Source organism: Salvelinus namaycush, unplaced genomic scaffold (assembly GCF_016432855.1).
Source record: "Salvelinus namaycush isolate Seneca unplaced genomic scaffold, SaNama_1.0 Scaffold148, whole genome shotgun sequence".
Lineage (NCBI taxonomy): Eukaryota > Metazoa > Chordata > Actinopteri > Salmoniformes > Salmonidae > Salvelinus > Salvelinus namaycush.
Window position 1 is genome coordinate 57,157 of NW_024058208.1, and position 21,492 is coordinate 78,648.

At 40.8% G+C, this 21,492-nt stretch overlaps 2 protein-coding genes across 2 annotated transcripts in view; one reads left to right on the plus strand and one right to left on the minus strand.

Moving 5' to 3' along the window:
- The window catches only part of LOC120036843 (TBC1 domain family member 15-like), a 34,079-nt gene extending 26,060 nt beyond the window's left edge, over positions 1–8,019 (minus strand). The window contains exons 1-4 of the mRNA XM_038983154.1: positions 7,999–8,019; positions 7,598–7,701; positions 6,443–6,537; positions 2,969–3,085 (exon numbers count right to left, since the gene is read on the minus strand). Of these exons, the coding sequence (XP_038839082.1) occupies positions 2,969–3,085; positions 6,443–6,537; positions 7,598–7,701; positions 7,999–8,019 (337 nt within the window). The remainder of the gene's footprint in view (positions 1–2,968; positions 3,086–6,442; positions 6,538–7,597; positions 7,702–7,998) is intronic.
- A 10,102-nt stretch (positions 8,020–18,121) lies between these two features.
- LOC120036844 (TBC1 domain family member 15-like) overlaps positions 18,122–21,492 on the plus strand; it is a 31,422-nt gene continuing 28,051 nt past the window's right edge. The window contains exons 1-3 of the mRNA XM_038983155.1: positions 18,122–18,190; positions 18,429–18,532; positions 19,636–19,730. Coding sequence (XP_038839083.1) covers positions 18,122–18,190; positions 18,429–18,532; positions 19,636–19,730 — 268 coding nt within the window. The remainder of the gene's footprint in view (positions 18,191–18,428; positions 18,533–19,635; positions 19,731–21,492) is intronic.

The window sequence follows — 21,492 nt, forward strand, 5'->3', positions numbered from 1 at the left end:
GTCAAAGTCATTCAGAATGACAAGGGTGGTCTTTCCCAGGTCAAAGTCATTCAGTATGACAAGCGTGGTCTTACCCAGGTCAAAGTCATTCAGAATGACAAGCGTGGTCTTACCCAGGTCAAAGTCATTCAGAATGACAAGCGTGGTCTTACCCAGGTCAAAGTCATTCAGAATGACAAGCTTTGTCTTACCCAGGTCAAAGTCATTCAGTATGACAAGCGTGGTCTTACCCAGGTCAAAGTCATTCAGTATGACAAGCGTGGTCTTACCCAGGTCAAAGTCATTCAGAATGACAAGCGTGGTCTTACCCAGGTTAAAGTCATTCAGAATGACAAGCGTGGTCTTACCCAGGTCAAAGTCATACATGCAGTATGACCAGCGTGGTCTTACCCAGGTCAAAGTCATTCAGTATGACAAGCGTGGTCTTACCCAGGTCAAAGTCATTCAGTATGACAAGCGTGGTCTTACCCAGGTTAAAGTCATTCAGAATGACAAGCGTGGTCTTACCCAGGTCAAAGTCATACATGCAGTATGACCAGCGTGGTCTTACCCAGGTCAAAGTCATTCAGTATGACAAGCGTGGTCTTACCCAGGTCAAAGTCATTCAGTATGACAAGCGTGGTCTTACCCAGGTCAAAGTCATTCAGTATGACCTGGTCTTACCCAGGTTAAAGTCATTCAGAATGACAAGCGTGGTCTTACCCAGGTCAAAGTCATTCAGAATGACAAGCGTGGTCTTACCCAGGTTAAAGTCATTCAGAATGACAAGCGTGGTCTTACCCAGGTCAAAGTCATACATGCAGTATGACCAGCGTGGTCTTACCCAGGTCAAAGTCATTCAGTATGACAAGCGTGGTCTTACCCAGGTCAAAGTCATTCAGTATGACAAGCGTGGTCTTACCCAGGTCAAAGTCATTCAGTATGACCTGGTCTTACCCAGGTTAAAGTCATTCAGAATGACAAGCGTGGTCTTACCCAGGTCAAAGTCATTCAGAATGACAAGCGTGGTCTTACCCAGGTTAAAGTCATTCAGAATGACAAGCGTGGTCTTACCCAGGTCAAAGTCATACATGCAGTATGACCAGCGTGGTCTTACCCAGGTCAAAGTCATTCAGTATGACAAGCGTGGTCTTACCCAGGTCAAAGTCATTCAGTATGACAAGCGTGGTCTTACCCAGGTCAAAGTCATTCAGAATGACAAGCGTGGTCTTACCCAGGTCAAAGTCATTCAGTATGACAAGCGTGGTCTTACCCAGGTCAAAGCCATTCAGTATGACAAGCGTGGTCTTACCCAGGTCAAAGTCATTCAGAATGACAAGCGTGGTCTTACCCAGTTCAAAGTCATTCAGAATGACAAGCGTGGTCTTACCCAGGTCAAAGTCATTCAGTATGACAAGCGTGGTCTTACCCAGGTCAAAGTCATTCAGTATGACAAGCGTGGTCTTACCCATGTCAAAGTCATTCAGAATGACAAGCGTGGTCTTACCCAGGTCAAAGTCATTCAGAATGACAAGCATTGTCTTACCCAGGTCAAAGTCATTCAGTATGACAAGCGTGGTCTTTCCCAGGTCAAAGTCATTCAGTATGACAAGCGTGGTCTTACCCAGGTCAAAGTCATTCAGAATGACAAGCGTGGTCTTACCCAGGTCAAAGTCATTCAGTATGACAAGCGTGGTCTTACCCAGGTCAAAGTCATTCAGTATGACAAGCGTGGTCTTACCCAGGTCAAAGTCATTCAGTATGACAAGCGTGGTCTTACCCAGGTCAAAGTCATTCAGTATGACAAGCGTGGTCTTACCCAGGTCAAAGTCATTCAGAATGACAAGGGTGGTCTTTCCCAGGTCAAAGTCATTCAGTATGACAAGCGTGGTCTTACCCAGGTCAAAGTCATTCAGAATGACAAGCGTGGTCTTACCCAGGTCAAAGTCATTCAGAATGACAAGCGTGGTCTTACCCAGGTCAAAGTCATTCAGAATGACAAGCTTTGTCTTACCCAGGTCAAAGTCATTCAGTATGACAAGCGTGGTCTTACCCAGGTCAAAGTCATTCAGTATGACAAGCGTGGTCTTACCCAGGTCAAAGTCATTCAGTATGACCAGCGTGGTCTTACCCAGGTCAAAGTCATTCAGAATGACAAGCGTGGTCTTACCCAGGTCAAAGTCATTCAGTATGACAAGCGTGGTCTGACCCAGGTCAAAGTCATTCAGAATGACAAGCGTGGTCTGACCCAGGTCAAAGTCATTCAGAATGACAAGCGTGGTCTTACCCAGGTCAAAGTCATTCAGAATGACAAGCGTGGTCTTACCCAGGTCAAAGTCATTCAGAATGACAAGCGTGGTCTTACCCAGGTCAAAGTCATTCAGAATGACAAGCGTGGTCTTACCCAGGTCAAAGTCATTCAGAATGACAAGCGTGGTCTTACCCAGGTCAAAGTCATTCAGAATGACAAGCGTGGTCTTACCCAGGTCAAAGTCATTCAGTATGACAAGCGTGGTCATACCCAGGTCAAAGTCATTCAGAATGACAAGCGTGGTCTTACCCGGGTCAAAGTCATTCAGTATGACAAGCGTGGTCTTACCCGGGTCAAAGTCATTCAGAATGACAAGCGTGGTCTTACCCGGGTCAAAGTCATTCAGAATGACAAGCGTGGTCTTACCCAGGTCAAAGTCATTCAGTATGACAAGCGTGGTCTTACCCAGGTCAAAGTCATTCAGTATGACAAGCGTGGTCTTACCCAGGTCAAAGTCATTCAGAATGACAAGCTTTCTCTTACCCAGGTCAAAGTCATTCAGAATGACAAGCGTGGTCTTACCCAGGTCAAAGTCATTCAGAATGACAAGCATTGTCTTACCCAGGTCAAAGTCATTCAGTATGACAAGCGTGGTCTTTCCCAGGTCAAAGTCATTCAGTATGACAAGCGTGGTCTTACCCAGGTCAAAGTCATTCAGAATGACAAGCGTGGTCTTACCCAGGTCAAAGTCATACATGCAGTAGGTCATGAGGACATCGTGCAGCAGAATCAGTCCTGGGTTGTCTGGTCCTTCATAGAAAGGGTTGGTCCTGTCTGTCCTGTTCACGTCTTTCTCTGTGGAGGAAATCAACACAGTCACAGGCCTCAGAATCCCCTTTATTCACCAAATACATTTGGATGTAGAGGATTTGACTCAGTGAAACGGTGCTGCTACAGGGTTACAGACAGACAATAACAGACTAAATATATAGATGTAGAATTTACACCAGCCATCGTGACTGACTGACTATGTTTATCTGTCCTGTTTACTTCTGTCTCTGTAGAGGGAACTAACAGCCACCAGTATTCATAAAGAATAGGAGGGTCTGTCTCTGTAGAGGGAACTAACAGCCACCAGTATTCATAAAGAATAGGAGGGTCTGTCTCTGTAGAGGGAACTAACAGCCACCAGTATTCATAAAGAATAGGAGGGTCTGTCTCTGTAGAGGGAACTAACAGCCACCAGTATTCATAAAGAATAGGAGGGTCTTTCTCTGTAGAGGGAACTAACAGCTACCAGTATTCATAAAGAATAGGAGGGTCTTTCTCTGTAGAGGGAACTAACAGCCACTAGTATTCATAAAGAAGAGGAGGGTCTTTCTCTGTAGAGGGAACTAACAGCCACCAGTATTCATAAAGAAGAGGAGGGTCTGTCTCTGTAGAGGGAACTAACAGCCACCAGTATTCATAAAGAAGAGGAGGGTCTGTCTCTGTAGAGGGAACTAACAGCCACCAGTATTCATAAAGAATAGGAGGGTCTTTCTCTGTAGAGGGAACTAACAGCCACCAGTATTCATAAAGAATAGGAGGGTCAGATGACATGGACAGAAGGAACCTGATCGTAGATCAGCACTCCCAACTCAGAGACGCTTTATGAATACAGGCCCCGACTTCACCACTGGTCTGGTCTGCCCGATTGTCCTCAGACATAAAGTTTACTACCAGGAGTTGAAATCAGAAATGAAACCAGCAGCACTTCAACAGTTCAGCATTTCTCCGTGCCAGCCACCGCTCATTTCCATATTCATTTCAGCTGACATTTACAGAGAGCACACAACTCTAACCCTGTTACAACCGGAGCCTAATTTCAATCCTTTGAATAGAAGGGGGGAGCGACTCAGAGAGGGAGAGAGAGAGAATAAAGAGACGGAGAGAACAGAAATGCCAAGTCCATTGAGGAGCCAGCCAGATCCAGTATGGATCATTCCTCAACGATCAGGAGGAGATGAGATCCCATTACCTGGCTGACATGGGCCCTGTCCCAAATGACAACCTACTGCCTATTTAGTGCACATAGGGCTCAGGTCAAAAGTAGTGCACTATATACACAGGGTATAAGATGACATTTGGGACGCAGCCACGGGGCTGGGTTCTACAGGCTGACGACGCTGATGGAATATTGAATAAATAAAACACGGGGTTGATCCGATGGGAGCCTGATTGATTCCAGTCTCAGCTCAGACTTCAAGTAGCTAAACTAGGAAAGGTGTCACACTTTGTTTCAAATGGTTTTGCTGAGCAGTTTGGGGTTCAGACCCGGACAAATGTGGCCAACTTTTGTTCTTCACTGGCTGTGGGGGGGGAGTTAAGTTGCTGACTGAGGCTGTTGGAACAAGGAGTCTAACTCATTAACATATTGGAAAGGTATCCTGTTTGCCACAGTGCCCATTGTTCAAACCACGTAACCATCCTACTGTCAGACCAATAGAATCAAATAGAATACAACTATTGTCCATCGGTTAGAAGGGAAAACTGTCTTCTGGCTTCCCCAACAACCCCAGACAGAGACCCCAGACAGAGACCAAGGGTCAGCAGCAGCGCCCCTGGATGAAGAGGAATCGTAGGGGGTTAAGTCCCTTGATCAAGGGCACAATGGCAGGATATGTTACATGGGATGAAAGCCTTTTGGCTGATGGTCTAACGGCCAGGCTATTATCTGGTGACTAACATTATGTTAGAAGTGATGATGATGATGATTACCTATTAGACTCCTGACTAACATTCTGTTAGAAGTGATGAAGGTGATGATTATTACCTATTAGACTCTTGACTAACATTATGTTAGAAGTGATGATGATGGTGATTACCTATTAGACTCCTGACTAACATGTTATAAGTGATGATGATGATGGTGATTACCTATTAGACTCCTGACTAACATTCTGTTAGAAGTGATGATGATGAAGATTACCTATTAGACTCCTGACTAACATTCTGTTAGAAGTGATGATGATGATGGTGATTACCTATTAGACTCCTGACTAACATTCTGTTAGAAGTGATGATGATGATGGTGATTACCTATTAGACTCCTGACTAACATTCTGTTAGAAGTGATGACGATGGTGATTACCTATTAGACTCCTGACTAACATTCTGTTAGAAGTGATGATGATGATGGTGATTACCTATTAGACTCCTGACTAACATTCTGTTAGAAGTGATGATGATGATGAAGATTACCTATTAGACTCCTGACTAACATTCTGTTAGAAGTGATGATGATGATGGTGATTACCTATTAGACTCCTGACTAACATTCTGTTAGAAGTGATGATGATGATGATTACCTATTAGACTCCTGACTAACATTCTGTTAGAAGTGATGATGATGATGAAGATTACCTAGACTCCTGACTAACATTCTGTTAGAAGTGATGATGATGATGAAGATTACCTATTAGACTCCTGACTAACATGTTATAAGTGATGATGATGATGGTGATTACCTATTAGACTCCTGACTAACATTCTGTTAGAAGTGATGATGATGATGGTGATTACCTATTAGACTCCTGACTAACATTCTGTTAGAAGTGATGACGATGGTGATTACCTATTAGACTCCTGACTAACATTCTGTTAGAAGTGATGATGATGATGGTGATTACCTATTAGACTCCTGACTAACATTCTGTTAGAAGTGATGATGATGAAGATTACCTATTAGACTCCTGACTAACATTCTGTTAGAAGTGATGATGATGAAGATTACCTATTAGACTCCTGACTAACATTCTGTTAGAAGTGATGATGATGATGATGGTGATTACCTATTAGACTCCTGACTAACATTCTGTTAGAAGTGATGATGATGGTGATGAAGGTGATTACCTATTAGACTCCTGACTAACATTCTGTTAGAAGTGATGATGAAGATGATTACCTATTAGACTCCTGACTAACATTATGTTATAAGTGATGATGATGATGGTGATTACCTATTAGACTCCTGACTAACATTCTGTTAGAAGTGATGATGATGAAGATTACCTATTAGACTCCTGACTAACATTCTGTTATTAGTGATGATGATGAAGATGATTACCTATTAGACTGACTAACATTCTGTTATTAGTGATGATGATGATGGTGATTACCTATTAGACTGACTAACATTCTGTTATTAGTGATGATGACGATGGTGATTACCTATTAGACTCCTGTGGTCTCTAAACATGCTGTTGTGTTTCTCCTGCTCCTCACTCACTGACTTCCACTGGAGCTTCATACGGAAGTACTCATCCCTGAGGAAAGAGGATGAGAAGAGAGGGGGAATAAGTACTCATCCCTGAGGAAAGAGGATGAGAAGAGAGGATGAGAAAAGAGGGAATAAGTACTTATCCCTGAGGAAAGTAAAGGAGTGAGACGACAGGAAATATTTCACATTACATTAGGTGAGAGGGAAAAAAATCGAGTTACATATCGCAATATTACTTTGGACCATATTATAGATACCTTGACTCCAAGTAAAAAAATATATAAATGTATCTATTTTTAGATTTTGCTAGGTAGTGTTAGCTAGCGCTAGTTTGCTTTACCTGTGCCAAAACACTGGTATTTTGTCCTATAGCTTGTTCTCCATCTTCTTTTTAAAAGCCCAGTGCAGTCAAACTTGAGTTTCCCAGAAATAATTTGATATTGAGACAAAAAAAACAGTTGCATTGGACCTTTTAAATAGTGACCCAATGTGTTTTCAGTACTTATTTCCATGACTGATCAAAAAGACAATTAGTTAGCAATATGTTTGGAACATCAAATCGCAAATATCGAATCGTAATACATATAGAATCAGCACATAAGTATCGTGGTCATATCGTATCGTGATCGTATCGTGATCATATCGTGATCATATCGTGATCATATCGTGATCATATCGTATCGTGAGGTCCCTGACAATTCCCAGCCCTCATTCAGGGTGTGTTGACTGTGTGACGTTTAAACAGAATAGTATGGACCACTTCCCTTCAGCTGGTTTTCAACATAACCGGGTGCTGTGCTATGAGAACTAGTACTCTCTTCATACAGTGCTCTCAACACCATCTGAACAGCAACATTTGTTTTCAAACTGAAATGTATTAGTCATTCTTAAATACAAGTCATATTACTTGTAAATGTAAAGCTTACTGATTCATAAAACGTTGTGAAGATCTCTCTACGAGCACAAAGACAACATGAAGTGAGAGTTGTTGGGTTTTCCTGTCCTAGTATTATATCAACAGTGCTGTTATGATGCAGATCTGACAGAGAGCATGTGCCAACCATGGAGGAGCTCCCAGTCTCCTAATGAGTAGGAGTGTCTCTTACGTTTTCCTCTCGGTCAGACGACTCCTCTCCTCCTGGGTGCTCTCCCAGGGGAAGTAGCCCAGCAGGAACTTCCATCCCTCCTTCCTCAACACATGACACAGACCCTAGGAGGGACGGAGAGACAGACAGAGGGATGGGGAGGGACGGAGAGACAGACAGAGGGATGGGGAGGGAGAGAGAGACAGACAGAGGGATGGGGAGGGACGGAGAGACAGACAGAGGGATGGGGAGGGAGAGAGAGAAAGAAAGAGAGACGGACAGCTTTTATTTCCACAGTAAGTAACAAACAAAACAGGCCTAACAGAGCTATTCCAGTTTCAACTCAGCCTTCGACTTCCAACTGTTGCGTCAGAGAGAGACGCGGTGTCGGGAGACAAAACAATCTCTGAAACGCGGCTGACCCCCACTTCTATATCCTTCATGTAGAGAGACTACAGAGGCCTCAGATACTGCCGTTAATGAGTGTTCTGCCTCACTGCTCAAGGCCACAGCCACAGGCCATAGACTCACAATGCAGTATGGATGAGCTACTGTAGCTAGCTCTGTCAAGGATGAACAGTATATGTAGGAATTAAAAGCACTGATGGGTTTGTGCTGTTGCTACTCTCTTAATTAACAGCAGAGGGCGTGTGTGTGGTGTGTGTGTGTGAGATACAGAGACTGTCCCGTTTGATCATGTGTTTCAGTGTGTTATATCCTGGTGTTTCAGTGTGTTATATCCTGCTGTATTTAGTTGGTTCCTGGGGTTTCAGTGTGTTATATCCTGGTGTTTCAGTGTGTTACATCCTGCTGTATTTAGTTGGTTCCTGGTGTTTCAGTGTGTTATATCCTGGTGTTTCAGTGTGTTATATCCTGGTGTATTTAGTTGGTTCCTGGTGTTTCAGTGTGTTATATCCTGCTGTATTTAGCTGGTTCCTGGTGTTTCAGTGTGTTACATCCTGCTGTATTTAGTTGGTTCCTGGTGTTTCAGTGTGTTATATCCTGGTGTTTCAGTGTGTTATATCCTGGTGTATTTAGTTGGTTCCTGGTGTTTCAGTGTGTTATATCCTGCTGTATTTAGTTGGTTCCTGGTGTTTCAGTGTGTTATATCCTGCTGTATTTAGCTGGTTCCTGGTGTTTCAGTGTGTTATATCCTGCTGTATTTAGTTGGTTCCTGGTGTTTCAGTGTGTTATATCCTGCTGTATTTAGTTGGTTCCTGGTGTTTCAGTGTGTTATATCCTGCTGTATTTAGTTGGTTCCTGGTGTTTCAGTGTGTTACATCCTGCTGTATTTAGTTGGTTCCTGGTGTTTCAGTGTGTTATATCCTGGTGTTTCAGTGTGTTATATCCTGGTGTATTTAGTTGGTTCCTGGTGTTTCAGTGTGTTATATCCTGCTGTATTTAGCTGGTTCCTGGTGTTTGTGTGTTATATCCTGTTGTTTCAGTGTGTTATATCCTGGTGTTTCAGTGTGTTATATCCTGCTGTATTTAGTTGGTTCCTGTTGTTTCAGTGTGTTATATCCTGGTGTTTCAGTGTGTTATATCCTGTTGTTTCAGTGTGTTATATCCTGTTGTTTCAGTGTGTTATATCCTGTTGTTTCAGTGTGTTATATCCTGTTGTTTCAGTGTGTTATATCCTGGTGTTTCAGTGTGTTATATCCTGCTGTATTTAGTTGGTTCCTGGTGTTTCAGTGTGTTATATCCTGTTGTTTCAGTGTGTTATATCCTGGTGTTTCAGTGTGTTATATCCTGGTGTATTTAGTTGGTTCCTGGTGTTTCAGTGTGTTATATCCTGCTGTATTTAGCTGGTTCCTGGTGTTTCAGTGTGTTATATCCTGTTGTTTCAGTGTGTTATATCCTGGTGTTTCAGTGTGTTATATCCTGGTGTTTCAGTGTGTTACATCCTGCTGTATTTAGTTGGTTCCTGGTGTTTCAGTGTGTTATATCCTGGTGTTTCAGTGTGTTATATCCTGGTGTATTTAGTTGGTTCCTGGTGTTTCAGTGTGTTATATCCTGCTGTATTTAGCTGGTTCCTGGTGTTTGTGTGTTATATCCTGTTGTTTCAGTGTGTTATATCCTGGTGTTTCAGTGTGTTATATCCTGCTGTATTTAGTTGGTTCCTGGTGTTTCAGTGTGTTATATCCTGTTGTTTCAGTGTGTTATATCCTGGTGTTTCAGTGTGTTATATCCTGTTGTTTCAGTGTGTTATATCCTGTTGTTTCAGTGTGTTATATCCTGTTGTTTCAGTGTGTTATATCCTGTTGTTTCAGTGTGTTATATCCTGGTGTTTCAGTGTGTTATATCCTGCTGTATTTAGTTGGTTCCTGGTGTTTCAGTGTGTTATATCCTGTTGTTTCAGTGTGTTATATCCTGGTGTTTCAGTGTGTTATATCCTGGTGTATTTAGTTGGTTCCTGGTGTTTCAGTGTGTTATATCCTGCTGTATTTAGCTGGTTCCTGGTGTTTCAGTGTGTTATATCCTGTTGTTTCAGTGTGTTATATCCTGGTGTTTCAGTGTGTTATATCCTGGTGTATTTAGTTGGTTCCTGGTGTTTCAGTGTGTTACATCCTGCTGTATTTAGTTGGTTCCTGGTGTTTCAGTGTGTTATATCCTGGTGTTTCAGTGTGTTATATTCTGCTGTATTTAGTTGGTTCCTGGGGTTTCAGTGTGTTATATCCTGGTGTTTGTGTGTTATATCCTGGTGTTTCAGTGTGTTACATCCTGCTGTATTTAGTTGGTTCCTGGTGTTTCAGTGTGTTATATCCTGGTGTTTCAGTGTGTTATATTCTGCTGTATTTAGTTGGTTCCTGGGGTTTCAGTGTGTTATATCCTGGTGTTTCAGTGTGTTATATCCTGGTGTTTCAGTGTGTTACATCCTGCTGTATTTAGTTGGTTCCTGGGGTTTCAGTGTGTTATATCCTGGTGTTTCAGTGTGTTATATCCTGCTGTATTTAGTTGGTTCCTGGGGTTTCAGTGTGTTATATCCTGGTGTTTCAGTGTGTTACATCCTGCTGTATTTAGTTGGTTCCTGGTGTTTCAGTGTGTTATATCCTGGTGTTTCAGTGTGTTATATCCTGGTGTATTTAGTTGGTTCCTGGTGTTTCAGTGTGTTATATCCTGGTGTTTCAGTGTGTTATATCCTGGTGTTTCAGTGTGTTATATCCTGTTGTTTCAGTGTGTTATATCCTGTTGTTTCAGTGTGTTATATCCTGTTGTTTCAGTGTGTTATATCCTGTTGTTTCAGTGTGTTATATCCTGGTGTTTCAGTGTGTTATATCCTGCTGTATTTAGTTGGTTCCTGGTGTTTCAGTGTGTTATATCCTGTTGTTTCAGTGTGTTATATCCTGGTGTTTCAGTGTGTTATATCCTGGTGTATTTAGTTGGTTCCTGGTGTTTCAGTGTGTTATATCCTGCTGTATTTAGCTGGTTCCTGGTGTTTCAGTGTGTTATATCCTGTTGTTTCAGTGTGTTATATCCTGGTGTTTCAGTGTGTTATATCCTGGTGTATTTAGTTGGTTCCTGGTGTTTCAGTGTGTTACATCCTGCTGTATTTAGTTGGTTCCTGGTGTTTCAGTGTGTTATATCCTGCTGTATTTAGTTGGTTCCTGGTGTTTCAGTGTGTTATATCCTGCTGTATTTAGTTGGTTCCTGGTGTTTCAGTGTGTTATATCCTGCTGTTTCAGTGTGTTATATCCTGGTGTTTCAGTGTGTTATATCCTGCTGTATTTAGTTGGTTCCTGGTGTTTCAGTGTGTTATATCCTGCTGTTTCAGTGTTATATCCTGGTGTTTCAGTGTGTTACATCCTGCTGTATTTAGTTGGTTCCTGGTGTTTCAGTGTGTTATATCCTGGTGTTTCAGTGTGTTATATTCTGCTGTATTTAGTTGGTTCCTGGGGTTTCAGTGTGTTATATCCTGGTGTTTCAGTGTGTTATATCCTGGTGTTTCAGTGTGTTACATCCTGCTGTATTTAGTTGGTTCCTGGGGTTTCAGTGTGTTATATCCTGGTGTTTCAGTGTGTTATATCCTGCTGTATTTAGTTGGTTCCTGGGGTTTCAGTGTGTTATATCCTGGTGTTTCAGTGTGTTACATCCTGCTGTATTTAGTTGGTTCCTGGTGTTTCAGTGTGTTATATCCTGGTGTTTCAGTGTGTTATATCCTGGTGTATTTAGTTGGTTCCTGGTGTTTCAGTGTGTTATATCCTGGTGTTTCAGTGTGTTATATCCTGCTGTTTCAGTGTTATATCCTGGTGTTTCAGTGTGTTACATCCTGCTGTATTTAGTTGGTTCCTGGTGTTTCAGTGTGTTATATCCTGGTGTTTCAGTGTGTTATATTCTGCTGTATTTAGTTGGTTCCTGGGGTTTCAGTGTGTTATATCCTGGTGTTTCAGTGTGTTATATCCTGGTGTTTCAGTGTGTTACATCCTGCTGTATTTAGTTGGTTCCTGGGGTTTCAGTGTGTTATATCCTGGTGTTTCAGTGTGTTATATCCTGCTGTATTTAGTTGGTTCCTGGGGTTTCAGTGTGTTATATCCTGGTGTTTCAGTGTGTTACATCCTGCTGTATTTAGTTGGTTCCTGGTGTTTCAGTGTGTTATATCCTGGTGTTTCAGTGTGTTATATCCTGGTGTATTTAGTTGGTTCCTGGTGTTTCAGTGTGTTATATCCTGGTGTTTCAGTGTGTTATATCCTGGTGTTTCAGTGTGTTATATCCTGGTGTTTCAGTGTGTTATATCCTGTTGTTTCAGTGTGTTATATCCTGTTGTTTCAGTGTGTTATATCCTGTTGTTTCAGTGTGTTATATCCTGGTGTTTCAGTGTGTTATATCCTGCTGTATTTAGTTGGTTCCTGGTGTTTCAGTGTGTTATATCCTGTTGTTTCAGTGTGTTATATCCTGGTGTTTCAGTGTGTTATATCCTGGTGTATTTAGTTGGTTCCTGGTGTTTCAGTGTGTTATATCCTGCTGTATTTAGCTGGTTCCTGGTGTTTCAGTGTGTTATATCCTGTTGTTTCAGTGTGTTATATCCTGGTGTTTCAGTGTGTTATATCCTGGTGTATTTAGTTGGTTCCTGGTGTTTCAGTGTGTTACATCCTGCTGTATTTAGTTGGTTCCTGGTGTTTCAGTGTGTTATATCCTGCTGTATTTAGTTGGTTCCTGGTGTTTCAGTGTGTTATATCCTGCTGTATTTAGTTGGTTCCTGGTGTTTCAGTGTGTTATATCCTGCTGTTTCAGTGTGTTATATCCTGGTGTTTCAGTGTGTTATATCCTGCTGTATTTAGTTGGTTCCTGGTGTTTCAGTGTGTTATATCCTGGTGTTTCAGTGTGTTATATCCTGCTGTATTTAGTTGGTTCCTGGTGTTTCAGTGTGTTATATCCTGGTGTTTCAGTGTGTTATATCCTGCTGTATTTAGTTGGTTCCTGGTGTTTCAGTGTGTTATATCCTGCTGTATTTAGTTGGTTCCTGGTGTTTCAGTGTGTTATATCCTGCTGTATTTAGTTGGTTCCTGGTGTTTCAGTGTGTTATATCCTGGTGTTTCAGTGTGTTATATCCTGGTGTTTCAGTGTGTATATCTTTGTTTCAGTGTGTTATATCCTGTTGTTTCAGTGTGTTATATCCTGTTGTTTCAGTGTGTTATATCCTGGTGTTTCAGTGTGTTATATCCTGCTGTATTTAGTTGGTTCCTGGTGTTTCAGTGTGTTATATCCTGTTGTTTCAGTGTTATATCCTGGTGTTTCAGTGTGTTATATCCTGGTGTATTTAGTTGGTTCCTGGTGTTTCAGTGTGTTATATCTGCTGTATTTAGCTGGTTCTGGTGTTTCAGTGTGTTATATCCTGTTGTTTCAGTGTGTATATCCTGGTGTTTCAGTGTGTTATATCCTGGTGTATTTAGTTGGTTCCTGGTGTTCAGTGTGTTACATCCTGCTGTATTTAGTTGGTTCCTGGTGTTTCAGTGTGTTATATCCTGCTGTATTAGTTGGTCCTGGTGTTCAGTGTTATATCCTGCTGTATTTAGTGGTTCCTGGTGTTCAGTGTGTTATATCCTGCTGTTTCAGTGTGTTATATCCTGGTGTTTCAGTGTGTTATATCCTGCTGTATTTAGTTGGTTCCTGGTGTTTCAGTGTGTTATATCCTGGTGTTTCAGTGTGTTATATCCTGCTGTATTTAGTTGGTTCCTGGTGTTTCAGTGTGTTATATCCTGGTGTTTCAGTGTGTTATATCCTGCTGTATTTAGTGTGGTTCCTGGTGTTTCAGTGTGTTATATCTGCTGTATTTAGTGGTTCCTGGTGTCAGTGTGTTATATCCTGTATTTAGTTGGTTCCTGGTGTTTCAGTGTGTTATATCTGGTGTTTCAGGTGTTATACTGCTGTATTTAGCTGGTTCCTGGTGTTTGTGGTTTATCTGTGTTTCAGTGTGTTATACCTGGTGTTACACCAGGGAATAAACTAACACTGAAACAACAGGATTACACACTGAAACACATTGTAAACACCAGGAAACACACTAATACAGCAGGATATAAACACTAACTGAAACACCAGGATATAACACAAGGACCAACAAACAGCAGGATATAAAACACACGAAACACCAGGAACCAGCTAAATTACAGCAGAGGATATAACACACTGAAACACCAGGACAATAGATAACACACTGAAAACCCAATAACCCCCCAGGACCAAAACTAAATAACAAGCAGGATATAACACACTGAAATCAACAGGAACCAACTAAATACAGCAGGATTAAACACACTGAACCACCAGGAACATAACTAAATACAGCCAGGATATACACACTGAAACACAGGAACCAACTAAAACAGCAGGATATAACACACTGAAACACCAGGATATACACACTTGAAACACCAGAACAACAAATACAGCAGTAACACTGAAACGCAGGATATAACACACTGAAACACCAGGAACCACTAAATACAGCCAGGATATAAACACACTGAAACACAGGATATAACACACTGAAAACCAGGACAGGATATAACACACTGAAACTAAACACAGGAACCACTAAATACAGCAGGATATAACACACTGAAAACACCGAGGAACCAACTAAATACAGCAGGATATAACACACTGAAACAGAAACCAAACGTAAATACAGAGATCATAAACACATGAAACACCAGGAACCAACTAAATACACCAGGATATAACACACTGAACACCAGGATATAACACACTAAGAAACAAACAGCAGATATAACACACTGACATATACCAGGAAAACCAGAACATAAATACAGCAGGATATAACACACTGAAACCAGAACACAACACTAACATCCAAACCAGGATAAACCGACCAACTGAAACAGCCCAGGATATAACACACTGAAACAACAGGATATAACACACTGAAACAACCAGGACTAATTTTCATAAATCACAGGAAAACACACTGAAACACAGAGATATAACACACTGAAACAACAGGGAGTATAACACACTGAAACACACAGGATATAACACACTGTAAACACACGGATATAACAAACTGAAACCAGGAACCAACTAATACAGCAGGATATAACACACTGAAACACAAGGATATAACACACTGAAACACCAGGATATAAACACTGAAACCCAGCGAAACAACTAAATACAGCAGGATGTAACAACTGAAAACACCAGGATATAACACACTGAAACCAGGAACCAACTAAATACAGCAGGATAATAACACACGAAACACAGGTATAAACACTGAAACCCAGGAACCAACTAAATACAGCAGGAGTAACACACTGAAACACCAGGATATAACACACTGAAACACCAGGATATATAACACACTGAAACCCAGTGAAACCGAACTAAAAACAGCAGATATAACACACTGAACACCAGGATATAACACCTGAAACACCAGGAACAACTAAATACAGCAGGATGTAAACACAGGAAACACCAGGAACCAACATAAATTTACACACAGGATATAACACACTGAAACACACAGGATTATAACAAACACGAAACACACGGATATAACACACTGAAAACACCAGGAACCACTAAATCACAGGATATAACACACTGAAACACCAGAACCAACTAAATACACCAGGATATAAAACACACTGAAACACCAGGATATAACACACTGGAAACAACCAGGATATAAACACACTGAACAAACACCAGGAACCAACTAAATACAGCAGGATATAACACACTGAATACACCAGGATAATAACACACTGAAACACACAGGAAAACACCTGAAACAACAGGAAATAGACACACTGAAAACACAGGATATAACACACTGAAACACAGGATATAACACACGAAACAACGAGATAACCACTAAACAACAGGCAGTATAACACACTGAAACAACAGGATATAACACACTGAACCAACCAGAACCAACTAAATACAGCAGGATGTAACACACTGGAAACACCAGGAATAAACACTGAAACAACAGGATATAACACACTGAAACACCAGGAACCACTAAATACAGCAGGATATAACACACTGAAACACCAGGAACCAACAAATACACCAGGATATAACAACGATGATAACACCAGGATAAACACACTGAAAACACACAGGATATAACACACTGAAACACCAGGAACCAACAAATACAGCAGGATATACACACTGAAACACAGATATAACACACTGAAACAACAGATATAACACACTGAAACAACAGGATATAACACACTGAAACACAGGATATAACACACTGAAACACCAGGAACCACTGAACACCAGGATATAACACAACTGAAACAACAGGATTAACACCACTGAACAACAGTGATATAACACACTGAAACACCAGGATATAACACAACTGAAACACAGGATATAACACACGGAAACAACAGGATATAACACACTGAAACAACAGTGAACCAACTAAATACAAGAAAGGATATAACACACTGAAACACAGAATACAACTGAAAAAACCAGGATTATAACCACGAAAACACAGAACAACACTGAAAACACCCAGGATATAACACACTGAAACACCAGGAACCAACTAAATACAGCGATATAACACACTGAACACCAGGAACCAACTAATACACAGGGATATAACACACTGAAACACCAGATATAAACCACACTGAAACACCAGGAACAACTAAATACGCAGGATATAACACACTGAAACACCGGAACCAACTATAACAACAGCAGGATAAACACACTGAAACACCAGGAACCAACTAAATACAGCAGGATATAACACACTGAAACACCAGGAACCAACTAAATACAGCAGGGATATAACACACTGAAACACAGGAACCAGACTAAATAACAAGCAGGTATAACACACACTGAAACACGCAGGAACCAACTAAAATACAGCAGGATATAACACACTGAAACACCAGGAACCAACTAAAACACCAGGATATAACACACTGAAACACCAGGATATAACCACACTGAAACACCAGGAACCAACTAAATACAGCAGGATTAACAACACTGAAAACACCAGGAACCAACTAAATTACAGCAGGATACATAATAACACCTCAGGAACACACAACACCAGGAACCAACTAAATACACAGGATATAACACACTGAAACACCAGGATAGTAACAACACTGAACACCAGGAACCAACTAAAGTACAGCAGGATGCTAACACACTGAAAAACACCATGAACCAACTAAATTTACAGCAGGATATAACACACTGAAACACCAGGATATAACACACTGAAACCACAGGAACCAACTAAAATACAGCAGGATTAACACACTGAAACACCAGGATATAACACACTGAAACCAGGAACCAACTAAATACAGCAGGATATCAACACACTGAAACACCAGGTATAAACACACTGAAACCCAGAACACAACTAAATACAGCAGGATGTAACACACTGAAAACCAGGATATAACACACTGAAACACCAGGATATAACACACTGAAACCCCAGGAACCAACTAAATACAGCAGAATATAACACACGAAACACCAGGATATACACACTGAAACACCAGGAACACAACTAAATACCAGCAGAGTAACACACGAAACACCCCAGGTTGATATAACACACTGAAACACCAGGATATAACACACTGAAAACCCCAGGAACCAACTAAATACAGCAAATAACACACTGAAACACCAGGATATAACACACTGAAACACCAGAACCAACTAAATACAGCAGGATGTAACAAAACTAAACACAGGATATAACACACTGAAACCAAGGGAACAACAAAGTACACTGACCAGGATATAACACACTGAAACACCAGGAACCAACTAAATACAGCAGGATATAAACCACACTGAAACACCAGGATATAACACACTGAAACACACTGATCAAACGGGACAGTCTCTGTATCTCACACACACACACCACACACAACGCCCTCTGGTGTTAATTAGGAGATGTAGCAACGCACAAACCCATCGTTGCTTTTAATCTCCCCACATTACTGTCATGATCCTGACAGAGCAGCTAGCTACAGTAGCTCATCCATACTTGCTTGGATTATGGCCTGTGGCTGTGTCTTGAGAGGCTTGAGGCAGAACATGCATTACACGGCAGTATCTGAGGCCTCTGTAGTCTCTCTAATGAGGATATAGAAGTGGGGTCAGCCGCGTTTCAGAGATTGTTTGTCTCCCGACACCGCGTCTCTCTCTGACGCAAACATTTGGAAGTCGAAGGCTGAGTTGAAACTGGAATAGCTCTGTTAGGCCTGTTTTGTTTGTTACTTACTGTGGAAATAAAAGCTGTCCGTCTCTCTTTCTTTCTCTCTCTCCCTCCCCATCCCTCTGTCTGTCTCTCCGTCCCTCCTAGGGTCTGTGTCATGTGTTGAGGAAGGAGGGATGGAAGTTCCTGCTGGGCTACTTCCCCTGGGAGAGCACCCAGGAGGAGAGGAGTCGTCTGACCGAGAGGAAAACGTAAGAGACACTCCTACTCATTAGGAGACTGGGAGCTCCTCCATGGTGGCACATGCTCTCTGTCAGATCTGATCATAACAGCACTGTTGATATAATACTAGGACAGGAAAACCCAACAACTCTCACTTCATGTTGTCTTTGTGCTCGTAGAGAGATCTCACAACGTTTTATGAATCAGTAAGCTTTACATTTACAAGTATATGATTGTATTTAAGAAATGACTAATACATTTCAGTTTGAAAACAAATGTTGCTGTTCAGATGTGTGAGAGCACTGTATGAAGAGAGTACTAGTTCTCATAGCACAGCACCCGGTATGTTGAAAACCAGCTGAAGGAAGTGGTCCATACATTCTGTTTAAACGTACACAGTCACACACCCTGAATGAGGGCTGGGAATTGTCAGGGACCTCAGGATACATATGATCACGATATGATCACGATATGATCACATATGATCGATAGATCACGATATGATCACTCGATACTGATCACGATACGATAGACCACGATACTTATGTGCTGATTCTATATGTATTACATGATTCGATATTTGCGATTTGATGTTCAAACATATTGCTAACTAATTGTCTTTTTGATCAGTCATGGAAATAAGTACTGAAAACACTTGGGTCACTATTTAAAAGGTCCAATGCAACTGTTTTTTTTGTCTCAATATCAATTATTCTGGGAAACTCAAGTTTGACTGCACTGGGCTTTTAAAAAGAAGATGGAGAACAAGCTATAGGACAAATACCAGTGTTTTGGCACAGGTAAAGCAACTAGCGCTAGCTACACTACCTAGCAAAATCTAAAAATAGATACATTATATATTTTTTACTTGGAGTCAAGGTACTCTATATATGGTCCAAGTAATATTGCGATATGTAAATCGATTTTTTTCCCTCTCACCTAATGTAAGTGAATATTTACCTGTCGTCTCACTCCTTTACTTTCCTCAGGGATAAGTACTTATTCCCTCTTTTCTCATCCTCTCTTCTCATCCTCTTTCCTCAGGGATGAGTACTTATTCCCCCTCTCTTCTCATCCTCTTTCCTCAGGGATGAGTACTTATTCCCCCTCTCTTCTCATCCTCTTTCCTCAGGGATGAGTACTTCCGTATGAAGCTCCAGTGGAAGTCAGTGAGTGAGGAGCAGGAGAAACACAACAGCATGTTTAGAGACCACAGGAGTCTAATAGGTAATCTTCATCATCATCACTTCTAACAGAATGTTAGTCAGGAGTCTAATAGGTAATCACCATCGTCATCATCACTTCTAACAGAATGTTAGTCAGTCTAATAGGTAATCTTCATCATCATCACTTCTAACAGAATGTTAGTCAGGAGTCTAATAGGTAATCATCTTCATCATCACTTCTAACAGAATGTTAGTCAGGAGTCTAATAGGTAATCACCATCACCATCGTCACTTCTAACAGAATGTTAGTCAGGAGTCTAATAGGTAATCACCATCATCATCATCACTTATAACATAATGTTAGTCAGGAGTCTAATAGGTAATCATCTTCATCATCACTTCTAACAGAATGTTAGTCAGGAGTCTAATAGGTAATCACCATCACCATCGTCACTTCTAACAGAATGTTAGTCAGGAGTCTAATAGGTAATCACCATCGTCATCATCACTAATAACAGAATGTTAGTCAGGAGTCTAATAGGTAATCACCATCGTCATCATCACTAATAACAGAATGTTAGTCAGGAGTCTAATAGGTAATCACCATCATCATCATCACTTCTAACAGAATGTTAGTCAGGAGTCTAATAGGTAATCACCATCATCATCATCACTTCTAACAGAATGTTAGTCAGGAGTCTAATAGGTAATCTTCATCATCATCATCACTTCTAACAGAATGTTAGTCAGGAGTCTAGGTAATCTTCATCATCATCATCACTTCTAACAGAATGTTAGTCAGATAGGTTAATCATCATCATCATCACTTCTAACAGAATGTTAGTCAGGAGTCTAATAGGTAATCACCTTCATCACCATCACTTCTAACAGAATGTTAGTCAGGAGTCTAATAGGTAATCATCATCATCACTTCTAACATAATGTTAGTCAGGAGTCTAATAGGTAATCACCATCATCATCATTCAACGAATGTTAGTCAGGAGTCTAAAGGTAATCACCATCATCATCATCACTTCTAACAGAATGTTAGTCAGGAGTCTAATAGGTAATCACCTAATCATCATCACTTCTAACAGAATGTTAGTCAGGAGTCTAATAGGTAATTTCATCATCATCATCACTTCTAACATAATGTTAGTCAGGAGTAAGGTAATCTTCAATCATCATCATCACTCTAACAGAATGTTAGTCAGGAGTCTAATAGGTAATCATCATCATCATCACTTCTAACAGAATGTTAGTCAGGAGTCGCTAATAGGTAATTCACCATCATCATCATCACTTCTAACAGAATGTTAGTCAGGAGTCTAATAGGTAATCACACATCATCACATCACTTCTAACAGAATGTTAGTCAGGAGTCTAATAGGTAATCACCATCTCATCATCATCTAACAGAATGTTAGTCAGAGTCTAATAGGTAATCACCATCATCATCATCACTTCTAACAGATGTTGTCAGGAGTCTAATAGGTAATCACCATCGTCATCACTTCTAACAGGAATGTTAGTCAGGAGGTCTAATAGGTAATCTCATCATCATCATCACTTCTAACAGAATGTTAGTCAGAGTCAAATAGGTAATCACCATCATCATCATCACATTCTAACAGAATGTTAGTCAGGAGTCTAATAGGTAATCACATCATCATCATCACTTCTAACAGAATGTTAGTCAGGGTATAATAGGTAAGCTTCATAATCATACATCATCATCACTTCTACAGAATAGTTAGTCAGGAGTCTAATAGGTAATCACCATCATCATCATCCCTTAATAACAGTTAGTCAGGAGTCTAATA